The 19,547-nt window shown below is 38.5% G+C and overlaps 2 protein-coding genes across 2 annotated transcripts; both read left to right on the plus strand.

Moving 5' to 3' along the window:
- The first annotated feature begins 776 nt into the window (after positions 1 to 776).
- LOC137111661 (threonine--tRNA ligase 1, cytoplasmic-like) lies at positions 777 to 11,966 on the plus strand. Its single transcript, XM_067495110.1, has 19 exons — positions 777 to 1,115; positions 1,437 to 1,520; positions 1,621 to 1,808; positions 2,036 to 2,159; positions 3,170 to 3,294; positions 3,544 to 3,661; positions 4,711 to 4,775; positions 4,864 to 4,942; positions 5,129 to 5,275; positions 7,232 to 7,330; positions 8,209 to 8,375; positions 8,500 to 8,662; positions 8,819 to 8,956; positions 9,343 to 9,420; positions 9,496 to 9,596; positions 9,828 to 9,932; positions 10,278 to 10,350; positions 10,471 to 10,585; positions 11,439 to 11,966. The coding sequence occupies exons 1-19, from the start codon at positions 795 to 797 to the stop codon at positions 11,585 to 11,587; spliced, it is 2,439 nt and encodes an 812-aa protein (XP_067351211.1). The 5' UTR covers positions 777 to 794; the 3' UTR covers positions 11,588 to 11,966.
- Positions 11,967 to 12,919: 953 nt separating this feature from the next.
- tm2d3 (TM2 domain containing 3) lies at positions 12,920 to 18,829 on the plus strand. The gene is made up of 6 exons (XM_067495120.1): positions 12,920 to 13,078; positions 13,610 to 13,717; positions 15,818 to 15,978; positions 16,234 to 16,408; positions 17,419 to 17,494; positions 17,602 to 18,829. Exons 1-6 carry the CDS (start codon positions 12,973 to 12,975, stop codon positions 17,765 to 17,767), a joined length of 792 nt encoding a protein of 263 aa, XP_067351221.1. The 5' UTR covers positions 12,920 to 12,972; the 3' UTR covers positions 17,768 to 18,829.
- Positions 18,830 to 19,547: the final 718 nt, after the last annotated feature.

Here is a 19,547-nt window from a genome sequence, read left to right on the forward strand (position 1 = left end):
CACTAATTGTCCGTAGTTAAATCAAATTTGTTATGTTAAATAACAGAGAGACAAAAAATAGCCCAACTTGCAGATGATACAACTACTTGCTCAAAAAATGTAAAATAAAATTGTCACTATCTCTAAAAATCAAACAGTGTCACTGTTATCCCTAGATTTTAAAAAAACTTTAAAATGGAATTAATATTTGGGATAAGAGATTTAATAATGGGAGTTCTCAAACTGGTACTCCACAGGACGTCTGCCCCAGCAGCTGACTACATATGGGTCATTCACTAGAAGGTCATTTAGTACCCAGATTGGATAACCGAACATCAGTTTTTCATCACTAATAAATGTAAAGAGATATTGAAACATATGCCACTCTTGTATTTTAGTTATCCTTACATTCTTTATGGGTGTCAGAGAGGAAAATTACTTTTGCAATGTACAAACAGAATCAATATACAACTTGTACCCCTGTGTGCACATCGAGAAAATCTGGATAGACTTTGAAAGCTATGTGACTAAGAACCTTCCAACTACAATATACTATTATAATGCTAAGAAGCCAAAACTGCATTCATTTGAAATTATTTTTTGGGGATTTTTTTTTTTTAATATTATTAACTCCTAGTTAATAATAAATTATAATTTAGTGTTTGTGTGTGTTAGCTTGCAGAGATTGTCCATAGAAATTCATTATGTTATTTACAATGGTGTTGTAATTTCTTAATTTCGATTCCGGGTTGTCGGGGCTTTTATTTTGTTCACAGGAAGTTAGCTGTCATTGAAGCTGTGACGGTCATTTAAAGATGGCGGAGTGCTTAGCTGCACGTTTAGTCGCACAGGAGGAGCAAATTAGGCTCCTCAGTAAGGAAATCTCCAATCTTCGGGACGGACTAAGCCGGGGTATAGGCCCCGCTTGTGCTGTGCTAGTCTCACCGGAGCTGGAGAACCTGCGAGCAGAGAATGAGAAGCTAAAGTACCGGCTCCTGCACCTCCGGCGCGGTCTGCAGGCGGAGGCGGAGCTGGAGGAGGCGCAGGGCAAGCGACAACAAGGGGCGAAATGTGGCAGAGCTCCTGAGAAAAACACAAGCAAAGGGCAGCAGCTAAATAACCGAGCTGATAACAAGGTAGTGATAAAATTGAAGACAGAAAATTATGGCCAGTTTAAGAGGTAGTAGTAGTAGTAGTAGTAGTAGTAGTAGTAGTAGTAGTAGTAGTAGTAGTAGTAGTAGTAGTAGTAGTAGTAGTAGTACGGGCCTCTTTCTAGTAAAGCCAGTTGACAGACCTTATCGCTTCATTTCCAGAAATAGCTTTACAACTCAGTGCAGAGTGTTTGAGCACTATAAATACTGAGCATGGTCTCTGACATTATTAAAAGCATGATATGGCACACAGGGATAGGGACTTATTGTGAATGTAAAGACACACACCCCTCTGTTTGCTAACAGGTGGTAAACCAGGATGCCAAACCGGGTGACAGGAACAAGAAGAAACAGGATAAAGGACATGAAGATGGAAGTTCGAAGAAAGAGGTGTCGACTTATTCCCCTTTTCATATGTAGTACCAACTTCAGCTTCACACAACTACTACATTTTTCTTGTTAGCCTCATTGCTCTCATTTTCTGCTGTAGCTCAAGCCCTGGCCTGGATACATAGCCGAGCGACTGAGTCTCTATGAGGAGCTGAAGAAGGAGAGTGATGCCCTGCTGGCACAGAAAGCATCAGACAACCAGCCCATTACCGTAGAGCTGCCAGATGGGCGAAAGGTAGCAGGCAAGGCGTGGGTCACCACACCATACCAGCTGGCTAGTGATATCAGGTTAGTGCCTAAACAGCCATGATCCACTGATGTCCAGTTTACAATTGTGTCAGCTGATGACTGACAGTATATTTATTTACCTTTTTAAATGCTAAATATAGGACCAGCACTCTCCTTAGTGGTGAGTTAGAGTATTCATCTCAGGGAAAAATAGAGTTTTGGTAGTTATCACATTTGTTATAATTGGACACAGCTTTGTCGAGTCAACTATATTCCATGTCTTTCAGCCAGGGCCTGGCTGACAATGCTGTGATTTCTCGAGTGAATGGGGAGCTTTGGGATCTGGACAGGCCTCTTGAACAGGACTGCTCTCTTGAGATCTTGCGCTTTGACAATGAGGATGCTCAAGCTGTGAGTAGAACATTTGGCTACATACACAATCTCTCAGAAGGAGTATACTTGTTACGTACAATTGGGTTCATAAATATTGCAACAATGATACGTTTTTGGGGGATTTGGCCTCTGGACACCACCACACTGATATGACATGTAACATTAATCATTTAGGAATTACAGCAATTTTCATCAACACACACACACACACACACACACACACACACACACAAATTTTTGGTGATTCATTAATAATGTAACAAACATGCATAAGCATTGCCTTTAATACTTAAAGTTTCCTTCCTCAAGATACTTTGCCAGGCCTTTTTTGCAGTTGCCTCCAGCTGGTGCTTGTTTGTGGGTCTTGTCATGAGTAATTGAAAAGCTGTTCTTTTGGGTTGAATCGGGTGAGTGACTTGGACAGTGAAGAATATCCCATTTTCTTGCCTTGCGAAACTCTTGGGTAGCTTTCTCCGTATGTTTTGAGTCTTTTTGCATCTGCAATATGAAGCTGTGTCCTTTCATTTGTGCAGCATTTGGCTGACTCTGAGCAAAGAGTATAGTGCCGTGCGCTAAAGAATTCATCCTGCTACTTTTTTAAGCAGTAAGCAGAGGCCAAAAAGTATCATTGTTTTGATATTTATGAAAATAACTGTATGTAATCTACAAATACGTTCTTGTACTCACCTGACCCACAGTGCCCAAACCATATCTTTTGTTTAAGTGAGTATTGTATACACTCACTCGCCACTTTATTAGGTAAACCTGTACAATCTATTGCAATCTAATATAGCAACTCTGTCAGGAATTTTACTTTTACAATATTATAATTTCTCAGTTTATAAGACTGCCAGAAAGGTGATAATTCTTTACTCTTTATTATTGAGGTCATAGTGGGTTGTGGAGCTGTACTGGAGTGCATTGAAAGAAGAGGTGGCTCTAATGTTTTGGCCACTTTACAGGTACAGGTGTACCTAATACAGTGGCCAGTGAGTGTATATTACATACATCTTTTTCTCATGTTATAGGTCTATTGGCACTCCAGTGCTCACATCCTAGGGGAGGCAATGGAGCGCTTTTATGGAGGCTGTTTATGTTATGGCCCCCCCATTGAGAATGGCTTCTACTATGATATGTTCTTGGATGGACCAAAGTGAGCAAATAGTTTCACTACTGCTGTTTTTTGCACAGATATGCTTATCTATCTAAAAATGTCTAAAATGTCTTAACATTTTTAGCACCTTTTACGATTTGGCTAAAGTTCACCCATTGAATAATCACTCCTTTTTGACCTTTTTTGGATCTTAGATCTTAGAAATCTTAGAATCTTAGAACCATGGGATCATCGTGTCAAAAGTGATTTAGTAATTACAATAAGGATATGACACTTGACTGTTTTCAGGGGGGTATCCAGCACTGAGTTTGGGGATCTGGAGACTTTGTGCAAGACTGTGATAAAGGAAAAACAGCCTTTTGAGAGACTTGAGATCAGCAAGGAGACACTGTTAAAGATGTTTAAGGTAGGCATGTATACCGAAAGTTTCATTGTAATTTGAAGTACGCTGCATGGCCAAAAAAGTCACACACTCTAATATTTTGTTGAACCACCTTTAGCTTGGCACAACATCCAGAGTGGCATTAATCGGAGTTTCACCCGAGAGATCCCTGAACCTCTTCTAAAAATTAGCCTGATGAATCCTGCCATTGTCATCTTCAAATATGCCCATTATATTAGGGAAGAGAAATGCATTGATGGAATAACCTGGTCATTCGGTTTATTCAGGTACTCAGCTGACCTAAATTTGTGGGCACATTAACTTTGCTGAACCTAAACCTGACCAACTGAAGCAACTCCAGATGAAAATATTGCTACCACAGGCTTGTAGTAATGTAGGCAGTAGGCATGATGGGTGCATCACTTTTCCGACTCTCTTCTTACCCTGATGTTACTGTCATTTTGGAACAGGGTAAATCTCCTCAGACCACATGAGCTTTTCCCCATTGGTCTAAACTCCAGTCTTTATGCCCCATTTTTTCCATTTTCTTAAGGCTATGCAGCGTTAACTGTAGCTGGTAATTCTACTGCTGATTTTCAAGAATTGATTTCAACAAACATTTAAGTAAACATCAATCACAAGGATTCATTCATTCATTCACATTTCTTTCTTGAACATGATGGTTTACCACTCTCCTTCCAGTTTTTAATATTGGGCAGTTCTTAACCCAACTTTAATTTAGTTTTAGTTTCAACCATCTCCTTGGCAGTTGACACTTCTGGTACAGCGTTACATCCTTTCACCACCAAAAGATATGTCTTGAAGCTCCTCATTGCATCAGTTAGAATTGAATATACTGTTGCCAGCTGAGACATAATAATAATAATAATAATTAAGGTTCTTACCAATTTGCTTGCTAAATTCTCTGTGATGCCTTTTTATTTATTTTTGGCCATACAGTAAATGTATCTGTGGACTTGTTCTATGAATGGAACTACAACTACAACAACGGCTCTACTATAATCAGCATTTGCATGCACTTTTACACTCTGTCACTCTGTTTGACTTTCCAGTACAACAAATTCAAGTGCCGCATTCTAAATGAGAAGGTCACTACCCCCACCACTACAGTTTACAGGTAAATAATAATGTATTGATGTTGTGGGTTTTTTTGTAATATTTATACTTTTTATAAAACTGTTGTCTAATGTCTTAACTGTGGTTAGATGTGGGCCTTTGATTGACCTGTGCAGAGGTCCCCATGTCAAACACACAGGCAAGATCAAGGCCATGAAGATTTATAAGGTATGTGGATAATACGCACAGGGGTTTCCTTTTAATCAAATAACACATTTTCTACTTTCATTTTGTACTGTACTTTGGGATACAAACTGTATCCCAAAGTTTATATCTCCTCATTTTATGACTTTTGTAGAAAGTAATATTGTACCAGCCTTTGTAAAAATTTAAATATTCTGTCTTTGTCATCAGAACTCTTCCACCTACTGGGAGGGCCGCTCTGACATGGAAACACTGCAGAGGATCTATGGGATTTCCTTCCCAGACTCAAAGATGCTGAAAGAGTGGGAACGTTTTCAAGAAGAGGCCAAGAATAGAGACCATCGCAAGATTGGCAAAGTGAGTCAGTGTAGGCATGTTCACAAGCCCTTTCAGCTGGCTGAGGCCTACGAATAGAAACTAAAACCTTATAGAAAAATAATGGGTCTCTGTGACAATGGCTATCATCCTTTCCACTGAGCCCAAGATGGCACGATGGATGATTACTGGGACATCCTTTGTGTAAGACATTAGGATACACACTTTTTCAACAGATTGAAGATCTTGGTGATATGATAAATGATGATAAATAACCCTGTTAAGCAAGTTGAAGTTTACATACAACATTTCACCTCTTAAAACGCACAACTGGAACACAGTGCAAAGTGCAATAGAAATTTATTTTTATTCTTAAATATAATGCAATGGCTGACTCAACTCCTTTGAGTTTTTTGATGGTGTTTCTTCTTGTGAGAATGTGGGTTTGTCATTGTTTTGGGAAGCCTTTAAATAAATCTAAATCGAAAACCGTCACCAAGCAAAGAATACAGATGTATTTAGATGTAATCATCTTTCTGTTTTAAACCAGTTTTCTTTATCCAACAAGAGTCAAACCAGTCTTTAAAAGGCCCTAACACATTCTACTGAAACTACCTGAATTAATTCGTATTATCATGGTAATTTGGAATAGACTGGCTTCAGCACTACTGTTTATAGTTTCTACTAGTGATAAACCTTTGCCCTAACTTCCTACATGAAAATGCTAGTTGCCTCGTTAAACCAGCTGAGGGCACTGCGTTTCTTTGCATTTGCACATTCGAGACATCTGACTCTTCTAAGCACCCCAGCTGGTCTCCCAGCATGGGAGACGCAGACGGTGGCACCTCAATCAGCACTCATTACAACACCGTTCCATATTTGGCACGAGAGTCAAGAAATTGCTGTCATAGCCATTTGGAGGGAGGTGACAAAAGTGGCATGTTGTTTTAAAGATGGTGCTCTGTGGCATGATCCCAAGAAGACCCTTTGCACTGTGCATCGTGCGAGCACAAGAGTATCGAAGCCCTCTCAGATCCAGTCCATTTGTATATACCTTGTAGCACTGAAGTAAAATGTATCCCAGCGGGTATGATTGCAATGATTTTTATAGTAATTAAACATGTTAGACCTCACCACTTTTGTGTATTAGAGGAAGTATGTGTGTGCCATAAAATGGATGTCCAGATGGGTGTTTCATAAAGCAAGATGGTTAGTGAAACCAGCCTTATATCAGTAAATGAGGCTCGTTATTGAGACTGGGTGTTAGTTTACAAGCTCCTTTACATATAACAGACCTAATTTACCATGGAAACCTTTCACTCCTGACTGTCCTGCAACTGGTCATGTTAGTTTAAGACGTCATCTCTGACATAACCAGTGTTTCATTCAGTCTGCTCCCCCTCAGTGCTGCCCTGTGAACGTTATTGTTTTTGCAGTTCACCTCTGATGTATATTGTATTGCATTCTTAAAAGGTCATATTTTTAAGTATTCTATAAAACTAAAGGGACAGACAATGAGGAGTCATCTATTTATGAAAGGACACTAAAGCCACTCTGATCCAACTGATTGTTGAAAGGTACTTTATTCACTAGAAAACAAATTATCAAATTTTCTCAAGACAAAATAAACTGCCTAGCTTGATGTATTATACATAGCACAGGTGTAATTATAACAGCAACACAGTATTTACCTACATGCATTTCATATTATCAGTATCTTTGTACAACTGAGTTGTTCTTTAAATTTTAAAGGGAGAATTAAGACTTTCTTCAGTCTTGCAAAGACTTTGTCTTTACACCAAACCCATTGGTTTCTTTTTTCATATTTAGAGTTCATTGAGTTTTTTTTTTTCTTTTTTAACTTAGAAGTGAGCTGCTGACAGATGTGCTGCTGTTTAAAGATTGGATGACACCCTGCTGTGCAAGTTTCTTGCTGGCTGTACCAGCAGATAATAAGGATATGTGAAGTCATTAAAATCTTCTTCTTCTGCTTCACAGGATCAGGAGCTCTTCTTTTTCCATGATCTCAGTCCTGGAAGTTGTTTCTTTATGCCACGTGGAGCCTACATCTACAACACACTCACAGAGTTTATCAGGGTAGGACTTGTGACCAAAAGTCAAACGGCGGCAACTGTATTTACTGTTTTGATGATTTTGCGTGTTTTATTGTACTTAAGATTTAAAATTCCATTTTGCTGCCAAAACGGCTAAAATCTTAAAAATAATAATAATAATATTAATAATAAGCTATCCTGTCTGATGGTTTTTAATTTAACCAATCTGCTACATAATTTAATTAGACTGGGCAGAAGTTCTCAGTTAAGAGCAGACCACAGCTTTATCCAGAACTGAGCTAACTTTTGGAGTAATTATAATCTTTTGCCAAGTTCGGTGACTGTAGAGAAAGTCTGTCTGTGACGTATTTACAGAGAAGTGTTGACATCTTGAAGACTTTCACAACCCACACCAACACACCGGACAAAGCCAAGACGGCCTCACATACATTGCACAGTAATGGTGCAAAACCATTATCACAACAGTCTGTTATCACTGTGTATTTAAAAAAAAAAAAGTTGTGCTATGTATTTTCCTCTACACCATTATCACAAAACAATACTGCATCACTGCTCACATTTATAACTTTGCACAGTGTCTTCTTTTGATTGCAGTCAATCAGGTTTTGTAGTTCCTCTTTTCAGCTATATCATATTTATTAAAAAAATCTGGAAGACTTTTTTTTTCACAAATTCACACATTCACACTTAAAAACTTAACACTGGTATTCCACTGTACTAAATAGCTCAAATAGATGCGAAAGGTTTTCCATAAATAAAACAAGTGGATGAATACAACCCAAAGCTTGTGATTTGAATGCAGTAGCTGAAATGTCTGTCCTAAAAGTCATGTCTCAGCTCAAAGTACCTGTGCAGTCCAGTTTGTGTGTTAAGCTTGTTAATGGGGATTTTGGTTTTTAGGATGAATACTGGAGACGAGGCTTTCAGGAAGTGGCCTCTCCCAACATCTATAACAGCAAACTGTGGGAAACATCTGGCCATTGGCAACACTACAGCGAAAACATGTTCTCCTTCCCTGTGGAAGATGACCTCTTTGCTCTCAAGCCCATGAACTGCCCTGGTCACTGGTATGTTTAGGGAGCTAATGGAAATGGTCAAATAGTTGTTTCAAATGCTGTAAATCTAGCAGTGTATACAGTACTTAATACCTATCACAGTCATTTAAGTGGATTCTCTCTGATTGTCCTGTAGTCTGATGTTCAGCCACAGGCCTCGTTCATGGAGGGAGCTTCCTCTGAGGCTGGCAGACTTTGGGGTCCTCCACAGAAATGAACTGTCAGGAACACTAACCGGGCTGACCAGAGTGCGGCGCTTCCAGCAGGATGACGCTCACATTTTCTGCACAATGGACCAGGTGACCACATCAGAGGCGATAGTAGGACAATGAAAGAGAATGCTATTTGTTTTCCATTTCCAACTCTCATGAAAATGTGAAAAACATATCTCAAAAACAAGTACCTACTTATTATGACTCATATCCTAAGTCTATAATCTTCTCTTTTGTCTACAGATTGAGTCAGAAATGAAGGGCTGTCTGGACTTCCTCCGCTGTGTATATGATGTTTTTGGCTTCTCCTTCCAGCTTCACCTTTCCACTCGTCCAGAAAAGTATCTGGGTGACATTGCTGTGTGGAACCAGGCTGAGAAGGTAAACTGTGTGGTGTTGTAGGTATGAACTAGGGTGGAATATTAACTCAACTCAATTCCTATTATTATATAATAATTATATTATATTATCATATTCAGCTATAGATTTGACTCTTTGCAAGTAGGCTACCTAAAATGACAGGGCACTGTAATTGAGAGAGATGTTTTACTGCCATGTGATCATATAGTAGTTTGAGAGCTGTGAGTCAGTGTGAAGTTCCTTGAATTTCTGTAGGCGGTGTGTTTTCAGTAAAAGGTGGTGCTCATCTGTTTGACCTGATAAGAAGTGTGTTAGGCAGTGTGAAGTGTACACTAAATTGTGTGCTATTTGCATACTTGTAAATACTTGAAAATATGTTAATCTGATCTGTGCCTCTTGTTTGACAGCAACTAGAGAACAGCCTGAATGAGTTTGGGGAGCCATGGAAACTCAACCCTGGAGATGGTGCTTTTTATGGACCTAAGGTCAGAACCTTGTCTAAGATTTCCTGCCAGACATAAAATGCTCTGAGGCTTGTAATTATTTCTGTGCCGTTGCAGATTGACATTAAGATCAAAGATGCAATTGGACGTTACCACCAGTGTGCCACCATTCAGCTGGACTTCCAGCTGCCTATCCGCTTCAACCTGACCTTTGTGGGGTGAGTCACCTAATCAAAACATTGCGTCTGTCCCCTTTACTGCAGCAAGGATTATGGTAATCTCTTCCTAAATAAGGTGTCTCAGCTTGTGCACCATGTTCCAGTTGTGTTTTAAGAGATGAAATGTTGTATGTACATTTCAACTTGCTGAACAGGGTTAATTATCATAATTTATCATATCACCAAGATCTTCGATCTGTTAAAAAAGGTGTGGATCCTAATGTCTTACAGAAAGGATGGAGATGACAAAGGCCGACCAGTAATCATTCATCGTGCCATCTTGGGCTCAGTGGAAAGGATGATAGCCATTCTCACAGAGAACTATGCAGGGAAATGGTGAGGTCTTATGTGGTTGCAATTGCTTTCGAGACCATTGGTTAAAAATGTATAAAATAAAAAAAACGTACCAGACAATGCTGATTTGGCCCAAAGTTACAGTTTTGACCAACAAAACGGACGGTCTTTGTTTTGGTCTTTGTATTTTGTTAGATTACATTTAGAGTTGGTTTTGAATGATATGCCATCTCTTTGGAATGCCAGAAAATCCAGTGCAATGACAACATTCCCATGCCATACATATTTCAGTTAGTTGTTCCTTTTTGTCGGGTAATGATATTCAATTTACACTAGCCATCCAGTGTAGTATTTGAAAATTATTTTGCTTGTCTGTCCCGTTACCAGGCCTCTGTGGCTCTCTCCACGTCAGGTGATGGTGGTACCTGTCAACCCCTCCTATGAGGACTATGCCACAAAGGTATTCTCCATCTTGGACACTTTTTTTTTTTTTTGTAGGCAATATTTATCTTTGTCATTCCAAACTGTGTAATGCTTGGGAACATACAACATATTAATACACTGTATTTCTGCCTGTCAGGTGTGTAAGCAGTTCACAGAAGCTGGGTTCATGGCAGATGCTGACCTGGACTCTAGCTGTCTTCTTAATAAGAAAATCCGAAATGCCCAGTTGGCCCAATATAACTTCATTCTCGGTGAGAAAATGTTTACAACTTCCCATTGTATTCACTGACTGACCATTGATTGGAGAACCTTTTTTCCACATTTTGCTGCTCTTAGAGTTCCCTGCAATTACTTTAAAAGTGCTTTTACCCCCACATCATTTACCATCTGTTTTGAAGACATTATTGTATTTTTTAGATTGTTAAAATTGTGTATTTCTCCAGAAATGCTGCTTGGGCAATCCACTTATGTAAAGTGGTCTATTATTTATTACAATGTGGCTAAAACTTTAAAGGAACACACATACAATAATTCAAACAATGTAAGGTGCAGCCAAATGGCAATGGTGAAAATTAAGCAAGGATAATCAATCATATTTCAGATGTTTGAACCCGAAGCATATTTTACATGATCCAAGACCCATATTTTTACAATACTTTTTCATGCTATTTAGGTTGTACTGTGTGACATGTATGCTTTTGCTTTTTTCGACTTACATTGTTAATTAGGAGATCATAGTATGGACATTTGATCTTACAATTTACGGGGAAAAAAGCATTTTATGTCTACACATACAATAGCTTCCGAAATAATTAGAAGGATGGTTTATAATATGTAACCAGTTGTAAATTGACCTAAATATATCAAAACCACTACATAATGTTCCTTTTAACTGCAGGGTTGTTAATACACTTAGCTCAGCGATGTGTCAAAATAAACATTCTTAAGTGGTTTAATCTAAAACAAGGGGACCTCCAGGCTGGCGAACCACCCACAGTTGTTGAATTCATTGGCTCAAAGCAGGGAATGTGTTAGGGTAGCTGTGCGTGTGTTTGGTGTGACTTGGCCACTGTCAAGCTGTTTTGTCTTCTCATGCCTTGGCAGTGGTTGGAGAGAAGGAGAAGATGACTAACAGTGTCAATGTGCGCACAAGAGACAACAAAGTCCACGGAGAGCTGTCAGTGGCCGAGGTGCTGGCTCGCTTGACCCTGCTCAAACAGTCCCGCTGTCGAAGCGCTGAGGAGGAGTTCTGATCGAGACAACGAACAAAACAGACTCTGGTGTTTGAATACCATAGAGGTACAGCCACATATGCGGTAAAGGGAGAAATTATGGCCCACAAAAGGTTGGTATGGAAAAGTGTAGTATTTAGTCAGAAAGAGATGGAGTGTATGTCAACCTGCCCATATGAGGATGCATAAGGGGTGGAAGAGGACAAATTTTTGTATGTGAAAGTTGGTATCCAAGCATGTCATAGTGAATTATGTCTATCGGAAGGAACGTTACTTGATGAGTTATGGAAACTATGTAATCGTCCTCATAATGAAAATTATGTAATTGTGGTACTGACTCATTTTCACAGAGGTCTGTCTCCAGGGGCAACACCAGAAATAAAAAATAATCTGAATTTGAGTGTTTTCTTCTCACTTTTAAAACAGAAAGGATTTCTTCTAAATCTTTTTTATTTTTTATTTATTTTTTTGCTTCAAAAAAATCGATGTCAAATGCAGTATCATGTTGGAGAGGCAAACAGCCTTCCGTACATTTCTCATGTTCGAATATACTAATTCTAAGAAATATCGTAAAGCTGAGCAAATGCTTTTAGCTAGAAGTTTTTAGGCTATAGATGACAACAATGGATATACAAGCTTCAACAGCAGCGTCTGTCTGTAACTGTTAGTAGTAAAATCCAATAGTTACAGACAACACATGTTCAAATTCTCATATAGCATGTTATGACAGATCAGGAACAAAGCAGTGACTTTACCTCTCCCTTAGTTCCTCTTTCCAAATGAGTCCTTCTAATGAGGCGACGTTTACAGAAGCTATTAACATCAACATGATTAGTTTCATTGGAAAATGAGACCCCGTCCCCCACCCCCGTTTAGAGAAGAAAAAGTGACAGAAAAACAGGCAGCGTAAACGCAATTCTATTTGTGTATACTGAGTGGTGGGCGTGGCAACCCGAAGACCAGGAAACTGCTGCTTGTTATGGTGCGTTCAAAAGAATAGGAAAGGTGGAAAGTACAAAACGTAAATTTAGAGAACCTTTTCCCCTCCACACCTATTCTTTTAATCACAAGTTGTTGATTTGTACACTATTTACTTTTTTGTTGTTGTTACCACCTTTGATTATAGATGCGAACACTTTAAAGCCTTACATTACAGAATAGCGGAAAGCTAGCGTTAAAAACCGGCACGCCAATTTAGTTATTCTGTAGATTTGGATTATATTGATTATATTTTGAACTGCAAAATATAATTTGCTGAAGGGCCACAAACCAGCAACTTCGTCGATGTGTACGGTTGTAGTTAGACGGACAAAGAACCAGGTAAAAGCATTACATTGGGCTGCAATGCTCAATTCATTTTTATCCCACATGACTTAAATGCAGCATTGACTGGCTCCGCAGCAACAATGGCAGCTATCTGTCATATTTGGAGACCAGATCGAGGACGGTGCTTCAAAACGTATGGAATTGTAATTCTATTGTTTATGGACTTGGTCTCACAATGTGTGAACGGTATGTTTATAGCGTCACTTAAAGATTTACATTAACTTGGTTCGCCTACATGCCATCCGAAACCATTTGTAGTCCTGGTACTAGCATAACTGTTTAGCTAGCGTTAGTGCACGTAGCTAGCTAACAGCGGCATCAACCTTACGTTAGGACAGAGCGAGTAATCGGCGTTTTTATTTAAGATTGTAAGAACAGGTGTAGGACTTCTAGCCATAATTGTCCCTTCAAAAGTTTAAAAAGCTTCAGTAGCCAGTCAAGGTCTCAGTGAAGTCGCTAACGCTAAAGTTAATGTGACGTTAACGCCAACCCTTTAATTTTTAACCTTCCTTTACCAGAAATGCCGAGAAATGTAAAATTACACCTGCATTCAGATCACGTTAAAGTTACTAACTCATAGTAACAGTACATTTGTGCTAAATTATTTCATAATGTGCAAATCTAGAATCAGCGCAATACGTATAGTTTAGGATGTCTAACCGTGGTCATGGCAGAACATTGATTTGGAATTATGTCTTCATTCTGCTTTCTTGTCAGGGTATCTGAGCTCCCCTCATGTTGGCCAGGAGCCACCATACACTAACGTTAGAGATACCCAGCATGGACCTGCCATCACCAGCCCACTGGTTCTGCCTTCATCCTCTGGTAAACACGTCAGTTAATAGATCACTGGGTTTCGGCATGATTTGTTGCATCCCAACCCAATGTTCCACCGCTGAGCCACCAGGCCCCCTTAAACACATCAGTTAATAATCAACATTAATTCACTGCATTGTTTGTAACTAGAGTTATCAGTGAAAACATATACATGTGCAAGAAATGTAATGTCAGTTTGTTTTTACCTTTTTAAAATTAGACATACATTGTGTTTTGATCTTCAGCAATGTCACATATCAACAAACACAAAATTTCTAGGCTGATAGAATACAGTACAGTAAAGTATTAATCTTTTGTGTTTTTAATGAGTACACCCAATAAACATACAAGTAACAGTGGAAAAAATTACTGGCAACACTGAGCTTCTGATGTCACTTAAAGTAAAAGGAAACCTGTCCGCTCAATAAAACAAGAATGGAAGTGTAGTTTGAACTACCTTGACTCAGGGCTGATAGGAAAATGAATGAATTGGTATTTATTTTCAGTATTGCGATTGCAAATTAACATCTTCTTTCAAAAGTTCCTGTATTATTCAGTGCAAAGAAGCATTAGAAAACCCAATATTCAGCAAAGCACAGAATGTTAAATAAACTACTCGTTCATGATGGCCGTGCATATTGAAGTGCGTTCGTGTGTGTGCATACCTATGCACGCACACACGCCTTTATTTGTTCACCGATTTGGTTCATAACTCCTTTTACAAGTTTTTCCTGCCAAACTGTCTCTTTCTATCACTCCCACTCTCTCTCTTTACTTCCCACTTTCCTCTCTTTACCACACACAATGTTAGTTGATGTATAATAAACTAGAAATGGCTACCAACGACAATATGCAGGTCGCCACAGTTCCACCTGATTAGCGTAGCCCCTATCTCACGCCATCAGCTATGTTCTTCAGAACACAGACAGTGAATTTTGACCTTTAACGACATTAAATAGTTTTGATCCAGCTTTGTTTGAAGTGATGCTCTGACACACTTTTGCCACAGATGCACATCTGCCAATACATGGATTAACTTACCCAAGTAGCATTTGAAGGTTGCATTAGCAGATGTCTCGTTAATCATTATCTTGTCAAACAGCACCAGTGTTTTTCTTTTCTTTTTCTTTTTTTTTTTTAATGCTGGAGAACATTTGTGGTGTTACTACACCTGTTCTTGCTGTGCATCCTCTCGTTTAAAGCCAAAACAAATCTAAACGACTGATCTGACTGCCTTGTTTCACTTTGACACTAGTGTGGTATCTAGCTCGACATCAAGGTTTGCTTTTGCAGATGCCATTTTTGTTACAGTTAGCATCCCTGTAGATTAATTTGTTTGTGTATTTAAGAGGAGGTCTCTATATGTCTCTTGTCATCATATTTCATGACCAGTTTATGCATAAACCTTTTTTTCCTTTTTTTTCTTTGGACTATACATCAGTGATGTGCAAGTGACTCAGTCTTGAAATCTGAAATGGGACACAATTATAAAAAATTATATATTTAAGTAGCAGTTGTATCCAAGGGATTTGGTTGACAATGTGCAGGCATTTCATTGCATCGTTTGAAATTATACATTGAAGCATATGAGTCACAAAATCATCAAAGTGCAAATGTTTCCGTAGTCGTGGTAGAAGTGCCCTTGTATTCTGTCATATATCTGTAAATATTATGCAAAAAATGTATTTCTCATATTTTTTTATATTTTGTGTTGTCAGACAAAAAATACATTCCTATTAAATACTATCCACCTCTTATCACAACAAAGATAATATTGCTCTTATGTTTTTCTAGACTTGAAAGAATTAGTGACTTTTCAACAACAAGCAGCCATAATGGAGCAATCAGGAGTAAATGGCCTTGTTCAAGGACTCTTTAACAGCCTTTCTTTCATAAGAGCAGGGTGTTTTATTGGTGGTAGTCACTGATGTCCCATAGCCCTATTTTCCACTGTGCAAGATAATCAAAAGGATGAAGTCACAATTATGTTACTCAGTAATCCACCTAGACTTAAAGTGTTCAAATTAACTTTCACCAGAGCTTTATTACATCACAATAATTTTTGCTAGATATGATAGAACACTTGTAATTACGTGTGTGTGTTTGTAGTATCTCCTACAGATAATGAGAACTACACTTCCAAGTGTCCTAGTGGAGGTCTGTGTAGTCGATTGCCAGCTGATTGCATCCACTGCAATTACCAACACAACTGCACCTATGGGAAACCAGCTACCTTCACTTGTTACCCCAAAAAGGGGGTTCACTGTATTGTGAGTAGCAGTTTGTTTTGTTTAGAGCTCTAGTACATTAAGTTATATTCTGTCTGTGCCTTCATCAATACCTATATATTGTGCTTGTCGTCTTTGTGACAACTATGAAAATGAAGGCTGTCTCAGTGCTTCTTCGCAAAGGTTACCAACACAAATAGTTGTTGGTGGTGGCGTAATTCATGATAAGAAAATGCAACTTTAATGCAGGGATCGTTTCGTATTGATAAACAGATGTGCTTTTTTTCATATTTTTAGGGCGAGTCAAGACAACAACAAACCAACTTCTCTCTTTCCATCACCTGTCAGTTCTGCTGGCAGATGGATCCATCCCTGTATCGCTGCTCAAACTCCACCAACTGTATGACAGTCTCCTGCCCACGCCAGCGTTACAATGCCACCTGCGATGTGATGGATCATGTTCATTGTTTAGGTATGGTACTAAAGGAAAGTGGGGTAACTGTGCCTACTGGCATGTGTTAAAGAAAGACAAAAGCTAAAGTGGCTGTGTTATAGCTGGGGCTTTATTCTCATAACCATGGCCTAGTGCATCTGTTTTGGCTTTCAAGTGTATTTGTACACATCTAACCACATATTCATTCATTATGTATTGGGTTTTGACCTTTTCTAAAATGTGGGCGATGCAGTTTCATGTAGTACAAATTGTACATTACCTGGACAGCTTCAGTATAAATTTACACAGAGCACCAGAGCTGCTGATGCTGCTTCTCTGCTAATGTGCTGCTGAGGCTTTGCCTTCTGTGTAGTCTCCACTTCATTCAACAGCACTGTTAACAAATTTTGTTTGGAGAGGAGTTTTCCACATCTATTGTCCAATTAAAATGTTTTTGCCTACAGCATAAAAGAGAAATGAAAACAGATGAGTGGGGAACACAGTACAAAAAGTGTTGTAATCAGATAAAAAAGGTAAAAAAACAGAAGAAGAAAAAAAGCATGTACATCTTTAATATTCAGTTAAATCTGTATACATTGTAACTGTCTATCTGGGAATAGTATTTGTACCACCCACAGTATTTGTTTAATGACTCAACCACTACCTGATCTATAAACCAGTCACTGTGGACATACTGAGTTCATTTATGAAAAATTAGACCAGTTTTGCAAGAACTTCTCCCTTATATATAGTCTTCAAAGAATCTCACTACCTCTAACGACATGCCAGATTTTAGAATATTTAATGAATTAATCTTTGTCTCAGCTACATTATTAATAAAAAAAACTAAAATATCTTCCTTTTAGAGTATTTTTCTTCAAATGTTTTGCCTTTTAATATCATAGATTTGTAATATTAAATTCTCTGTAACTCCTCTGTAATTTCCCATTCTGAAACACCATTGTATTTTTCGCAAATTTCTCTTGTGAAATCATTTGAAGACAAAAGTTACCTTACCGATATTCACTAAATGTCTTTTATTTGTGTAGGTAAAAGACATTTTCAGAAACGTTTATTTTGCAACTGGACTGGAGGATACAAATGGTCAACAGCATTAGCACTCAGGTAAACCTGCATTTGCAAAAAAATCCTTTTCCATTTTGGCTGTGTGCTCTAGTAGCAGTTCTGACTGCATCTGTTTTTTGTTTTTTTTTTATTATCTGTTATTATAGCATCACACTTGGTGGTTTTGGTGCGGATCGGTTTTATCTGGGCCAATGGAGAGAAGGTCTGGGCAAGCTGTTTAGCTTTGGAGGCCTTGGTATTTGGACTTTGATAGATGTTCTTCTGATAGGGGTTGGTTACGTGGGACCTGCTGACGGTTCTCTCTACATTTGAAGCTCTGGAGACATGGCTGAATTGTTTTTGCTGTCTTCCGCTTGTCTGTCAGAGATTGAAGATCTGAGATGTTGTGTTCTTAGCACGTTTGCACAAACAAGCTTGCTGTGCAACACATCCTCATCCCATCTGCTAACACGCAGGAAGTGTTTTCCTCATCGCACCAACGAAGACTACCCACACAACCATCAGATCAATCCCAGTCAGTCTGCCTCCATTTCCTTCGAGGACCAGGAGCCAGTAATATTTCTGGTTTTTTATTTGTATTTAATGTTTTTGGTTGGATTTAACTCGTTAGGCTCATTCATGCTGAAATAGGAAGAGATGTGTTTTCCTGTGAAGCTGTGCTTTCACCTATGACCCGTCACCTCTGAGCTGTGTGCAGTTCCTCCCTTTTCACAAGGTAAAGACATTATTGTTGCGGGGGTCAAATGGTAACCATAGCTACAGAGGTTTTTTTTTTTATAGCAACACCTGAAAGTATTGAAAATCTGAAAGTTATTTATATCCTGAAATCATAGGTGAACCTGCAGAAGGCTGTACATGTACATATCTTGCTGTGGATGAATTCAGTGATTACTTTGCATGCACTATGTTTAGGAGTGAGCAGTGCAGTTCACAACTGTTAGAATGTTGCCCCACGGATACTTTGGCCTTTAAAAGAACCATAACCACTGAGCTCACTTTTTCTGCAACTTTCTGTCTGACTTTGGGGGAATGCACAGATAATAATCTTACAACAGTGTAGGTGTGTACATGATAAATATCGAAACACCTCAACTTTGTTGAACAAGCGAAATGCAGTTACTTATGGTTTCCCGTGTTGGAAATTTCAGAAATCCTGTCTATTCAGTTGGCATTTACCCCGATTATTAGTTCTCACATTGTACAATAATATTCTCTGTGTTCTAACACTAAGACCTTTGCTTTAGACTGTGGCATAAATCATTTCTCTTACCTGTAGTCAACGTGTTTTCTGTGCCAGGACATTTTTATTTGTTGGAACACTGTAAATGACATGTATAAGTTATGTAAATAAAATTGTAAAATATTTTGTCTTTATCTAATTTTCCTTCCCTGAAGTGACGTTTTTACAACAGCGCTAATTTAATGCGACAATTCAGAACACGATCGAGTATTCAAGCATACAGAAAATATTCCCAACTTTCCAAATGCAACTTAGAAGAATAGGAATAAAGCTTTAAGCAAATACGCTAAAAGCAAAACAGACATTGTGATCAGGACTTAAAAAGAACATTCTTGTAGGTTTCTAGATCTCTGTACAAGTGTTACATAATTTGAGGGTAAGAAAAAAGAATTTCCTGTCTATGAATTTTTGATTTTGTGTTGTCTTTTCCAATTGGCTGCTCGTCTGAAACTTTTGTAAGTTTACCCCACCCTATTTCTAGTTCCTCAAGTTTGCACTGCCACTGCTGCTACTGTACCTCCCACAGACTGATGCAAGTGTGTGTCATCCAGTATCCTAAAAACTACTGCTCACCTATAGTACGATTTTGAAAAATGACTCGGCTGAGTTTTTTTCACCTCTTGCAAACCTGTAATTTTAAGGGTTTGTGATCTTAAATGCACAAGACACTTCCTGTGATTGTTGCTACTGACTTTTCTGACATGACTCATCTTGTTGTGCATTCATTTTTGTACTTTGTCACTTTTCGTAACATTTGAAACACAAGGATTCCTTGTGTTATAAGCAAATGAGTGAATGATTTGGCAAATAGACATACATGATGATAGAATAATTGTAAAATAGTTTAGTACA

The sequence above is a fragment of the Channa argus genome, chromosome 2, assembly GCF_033026475.1.
Source record: "Channa argus isolate prfri chromosome 2, Channa argus male v1.0, whole genome shotgun sequence".
Taxonomy (NCBI): domain Eukaryota; kingdom Metazoa; phylum Chordata; class Actinopteri; order Anabantiformes; family Channidae; genus Channa; species Channa argus.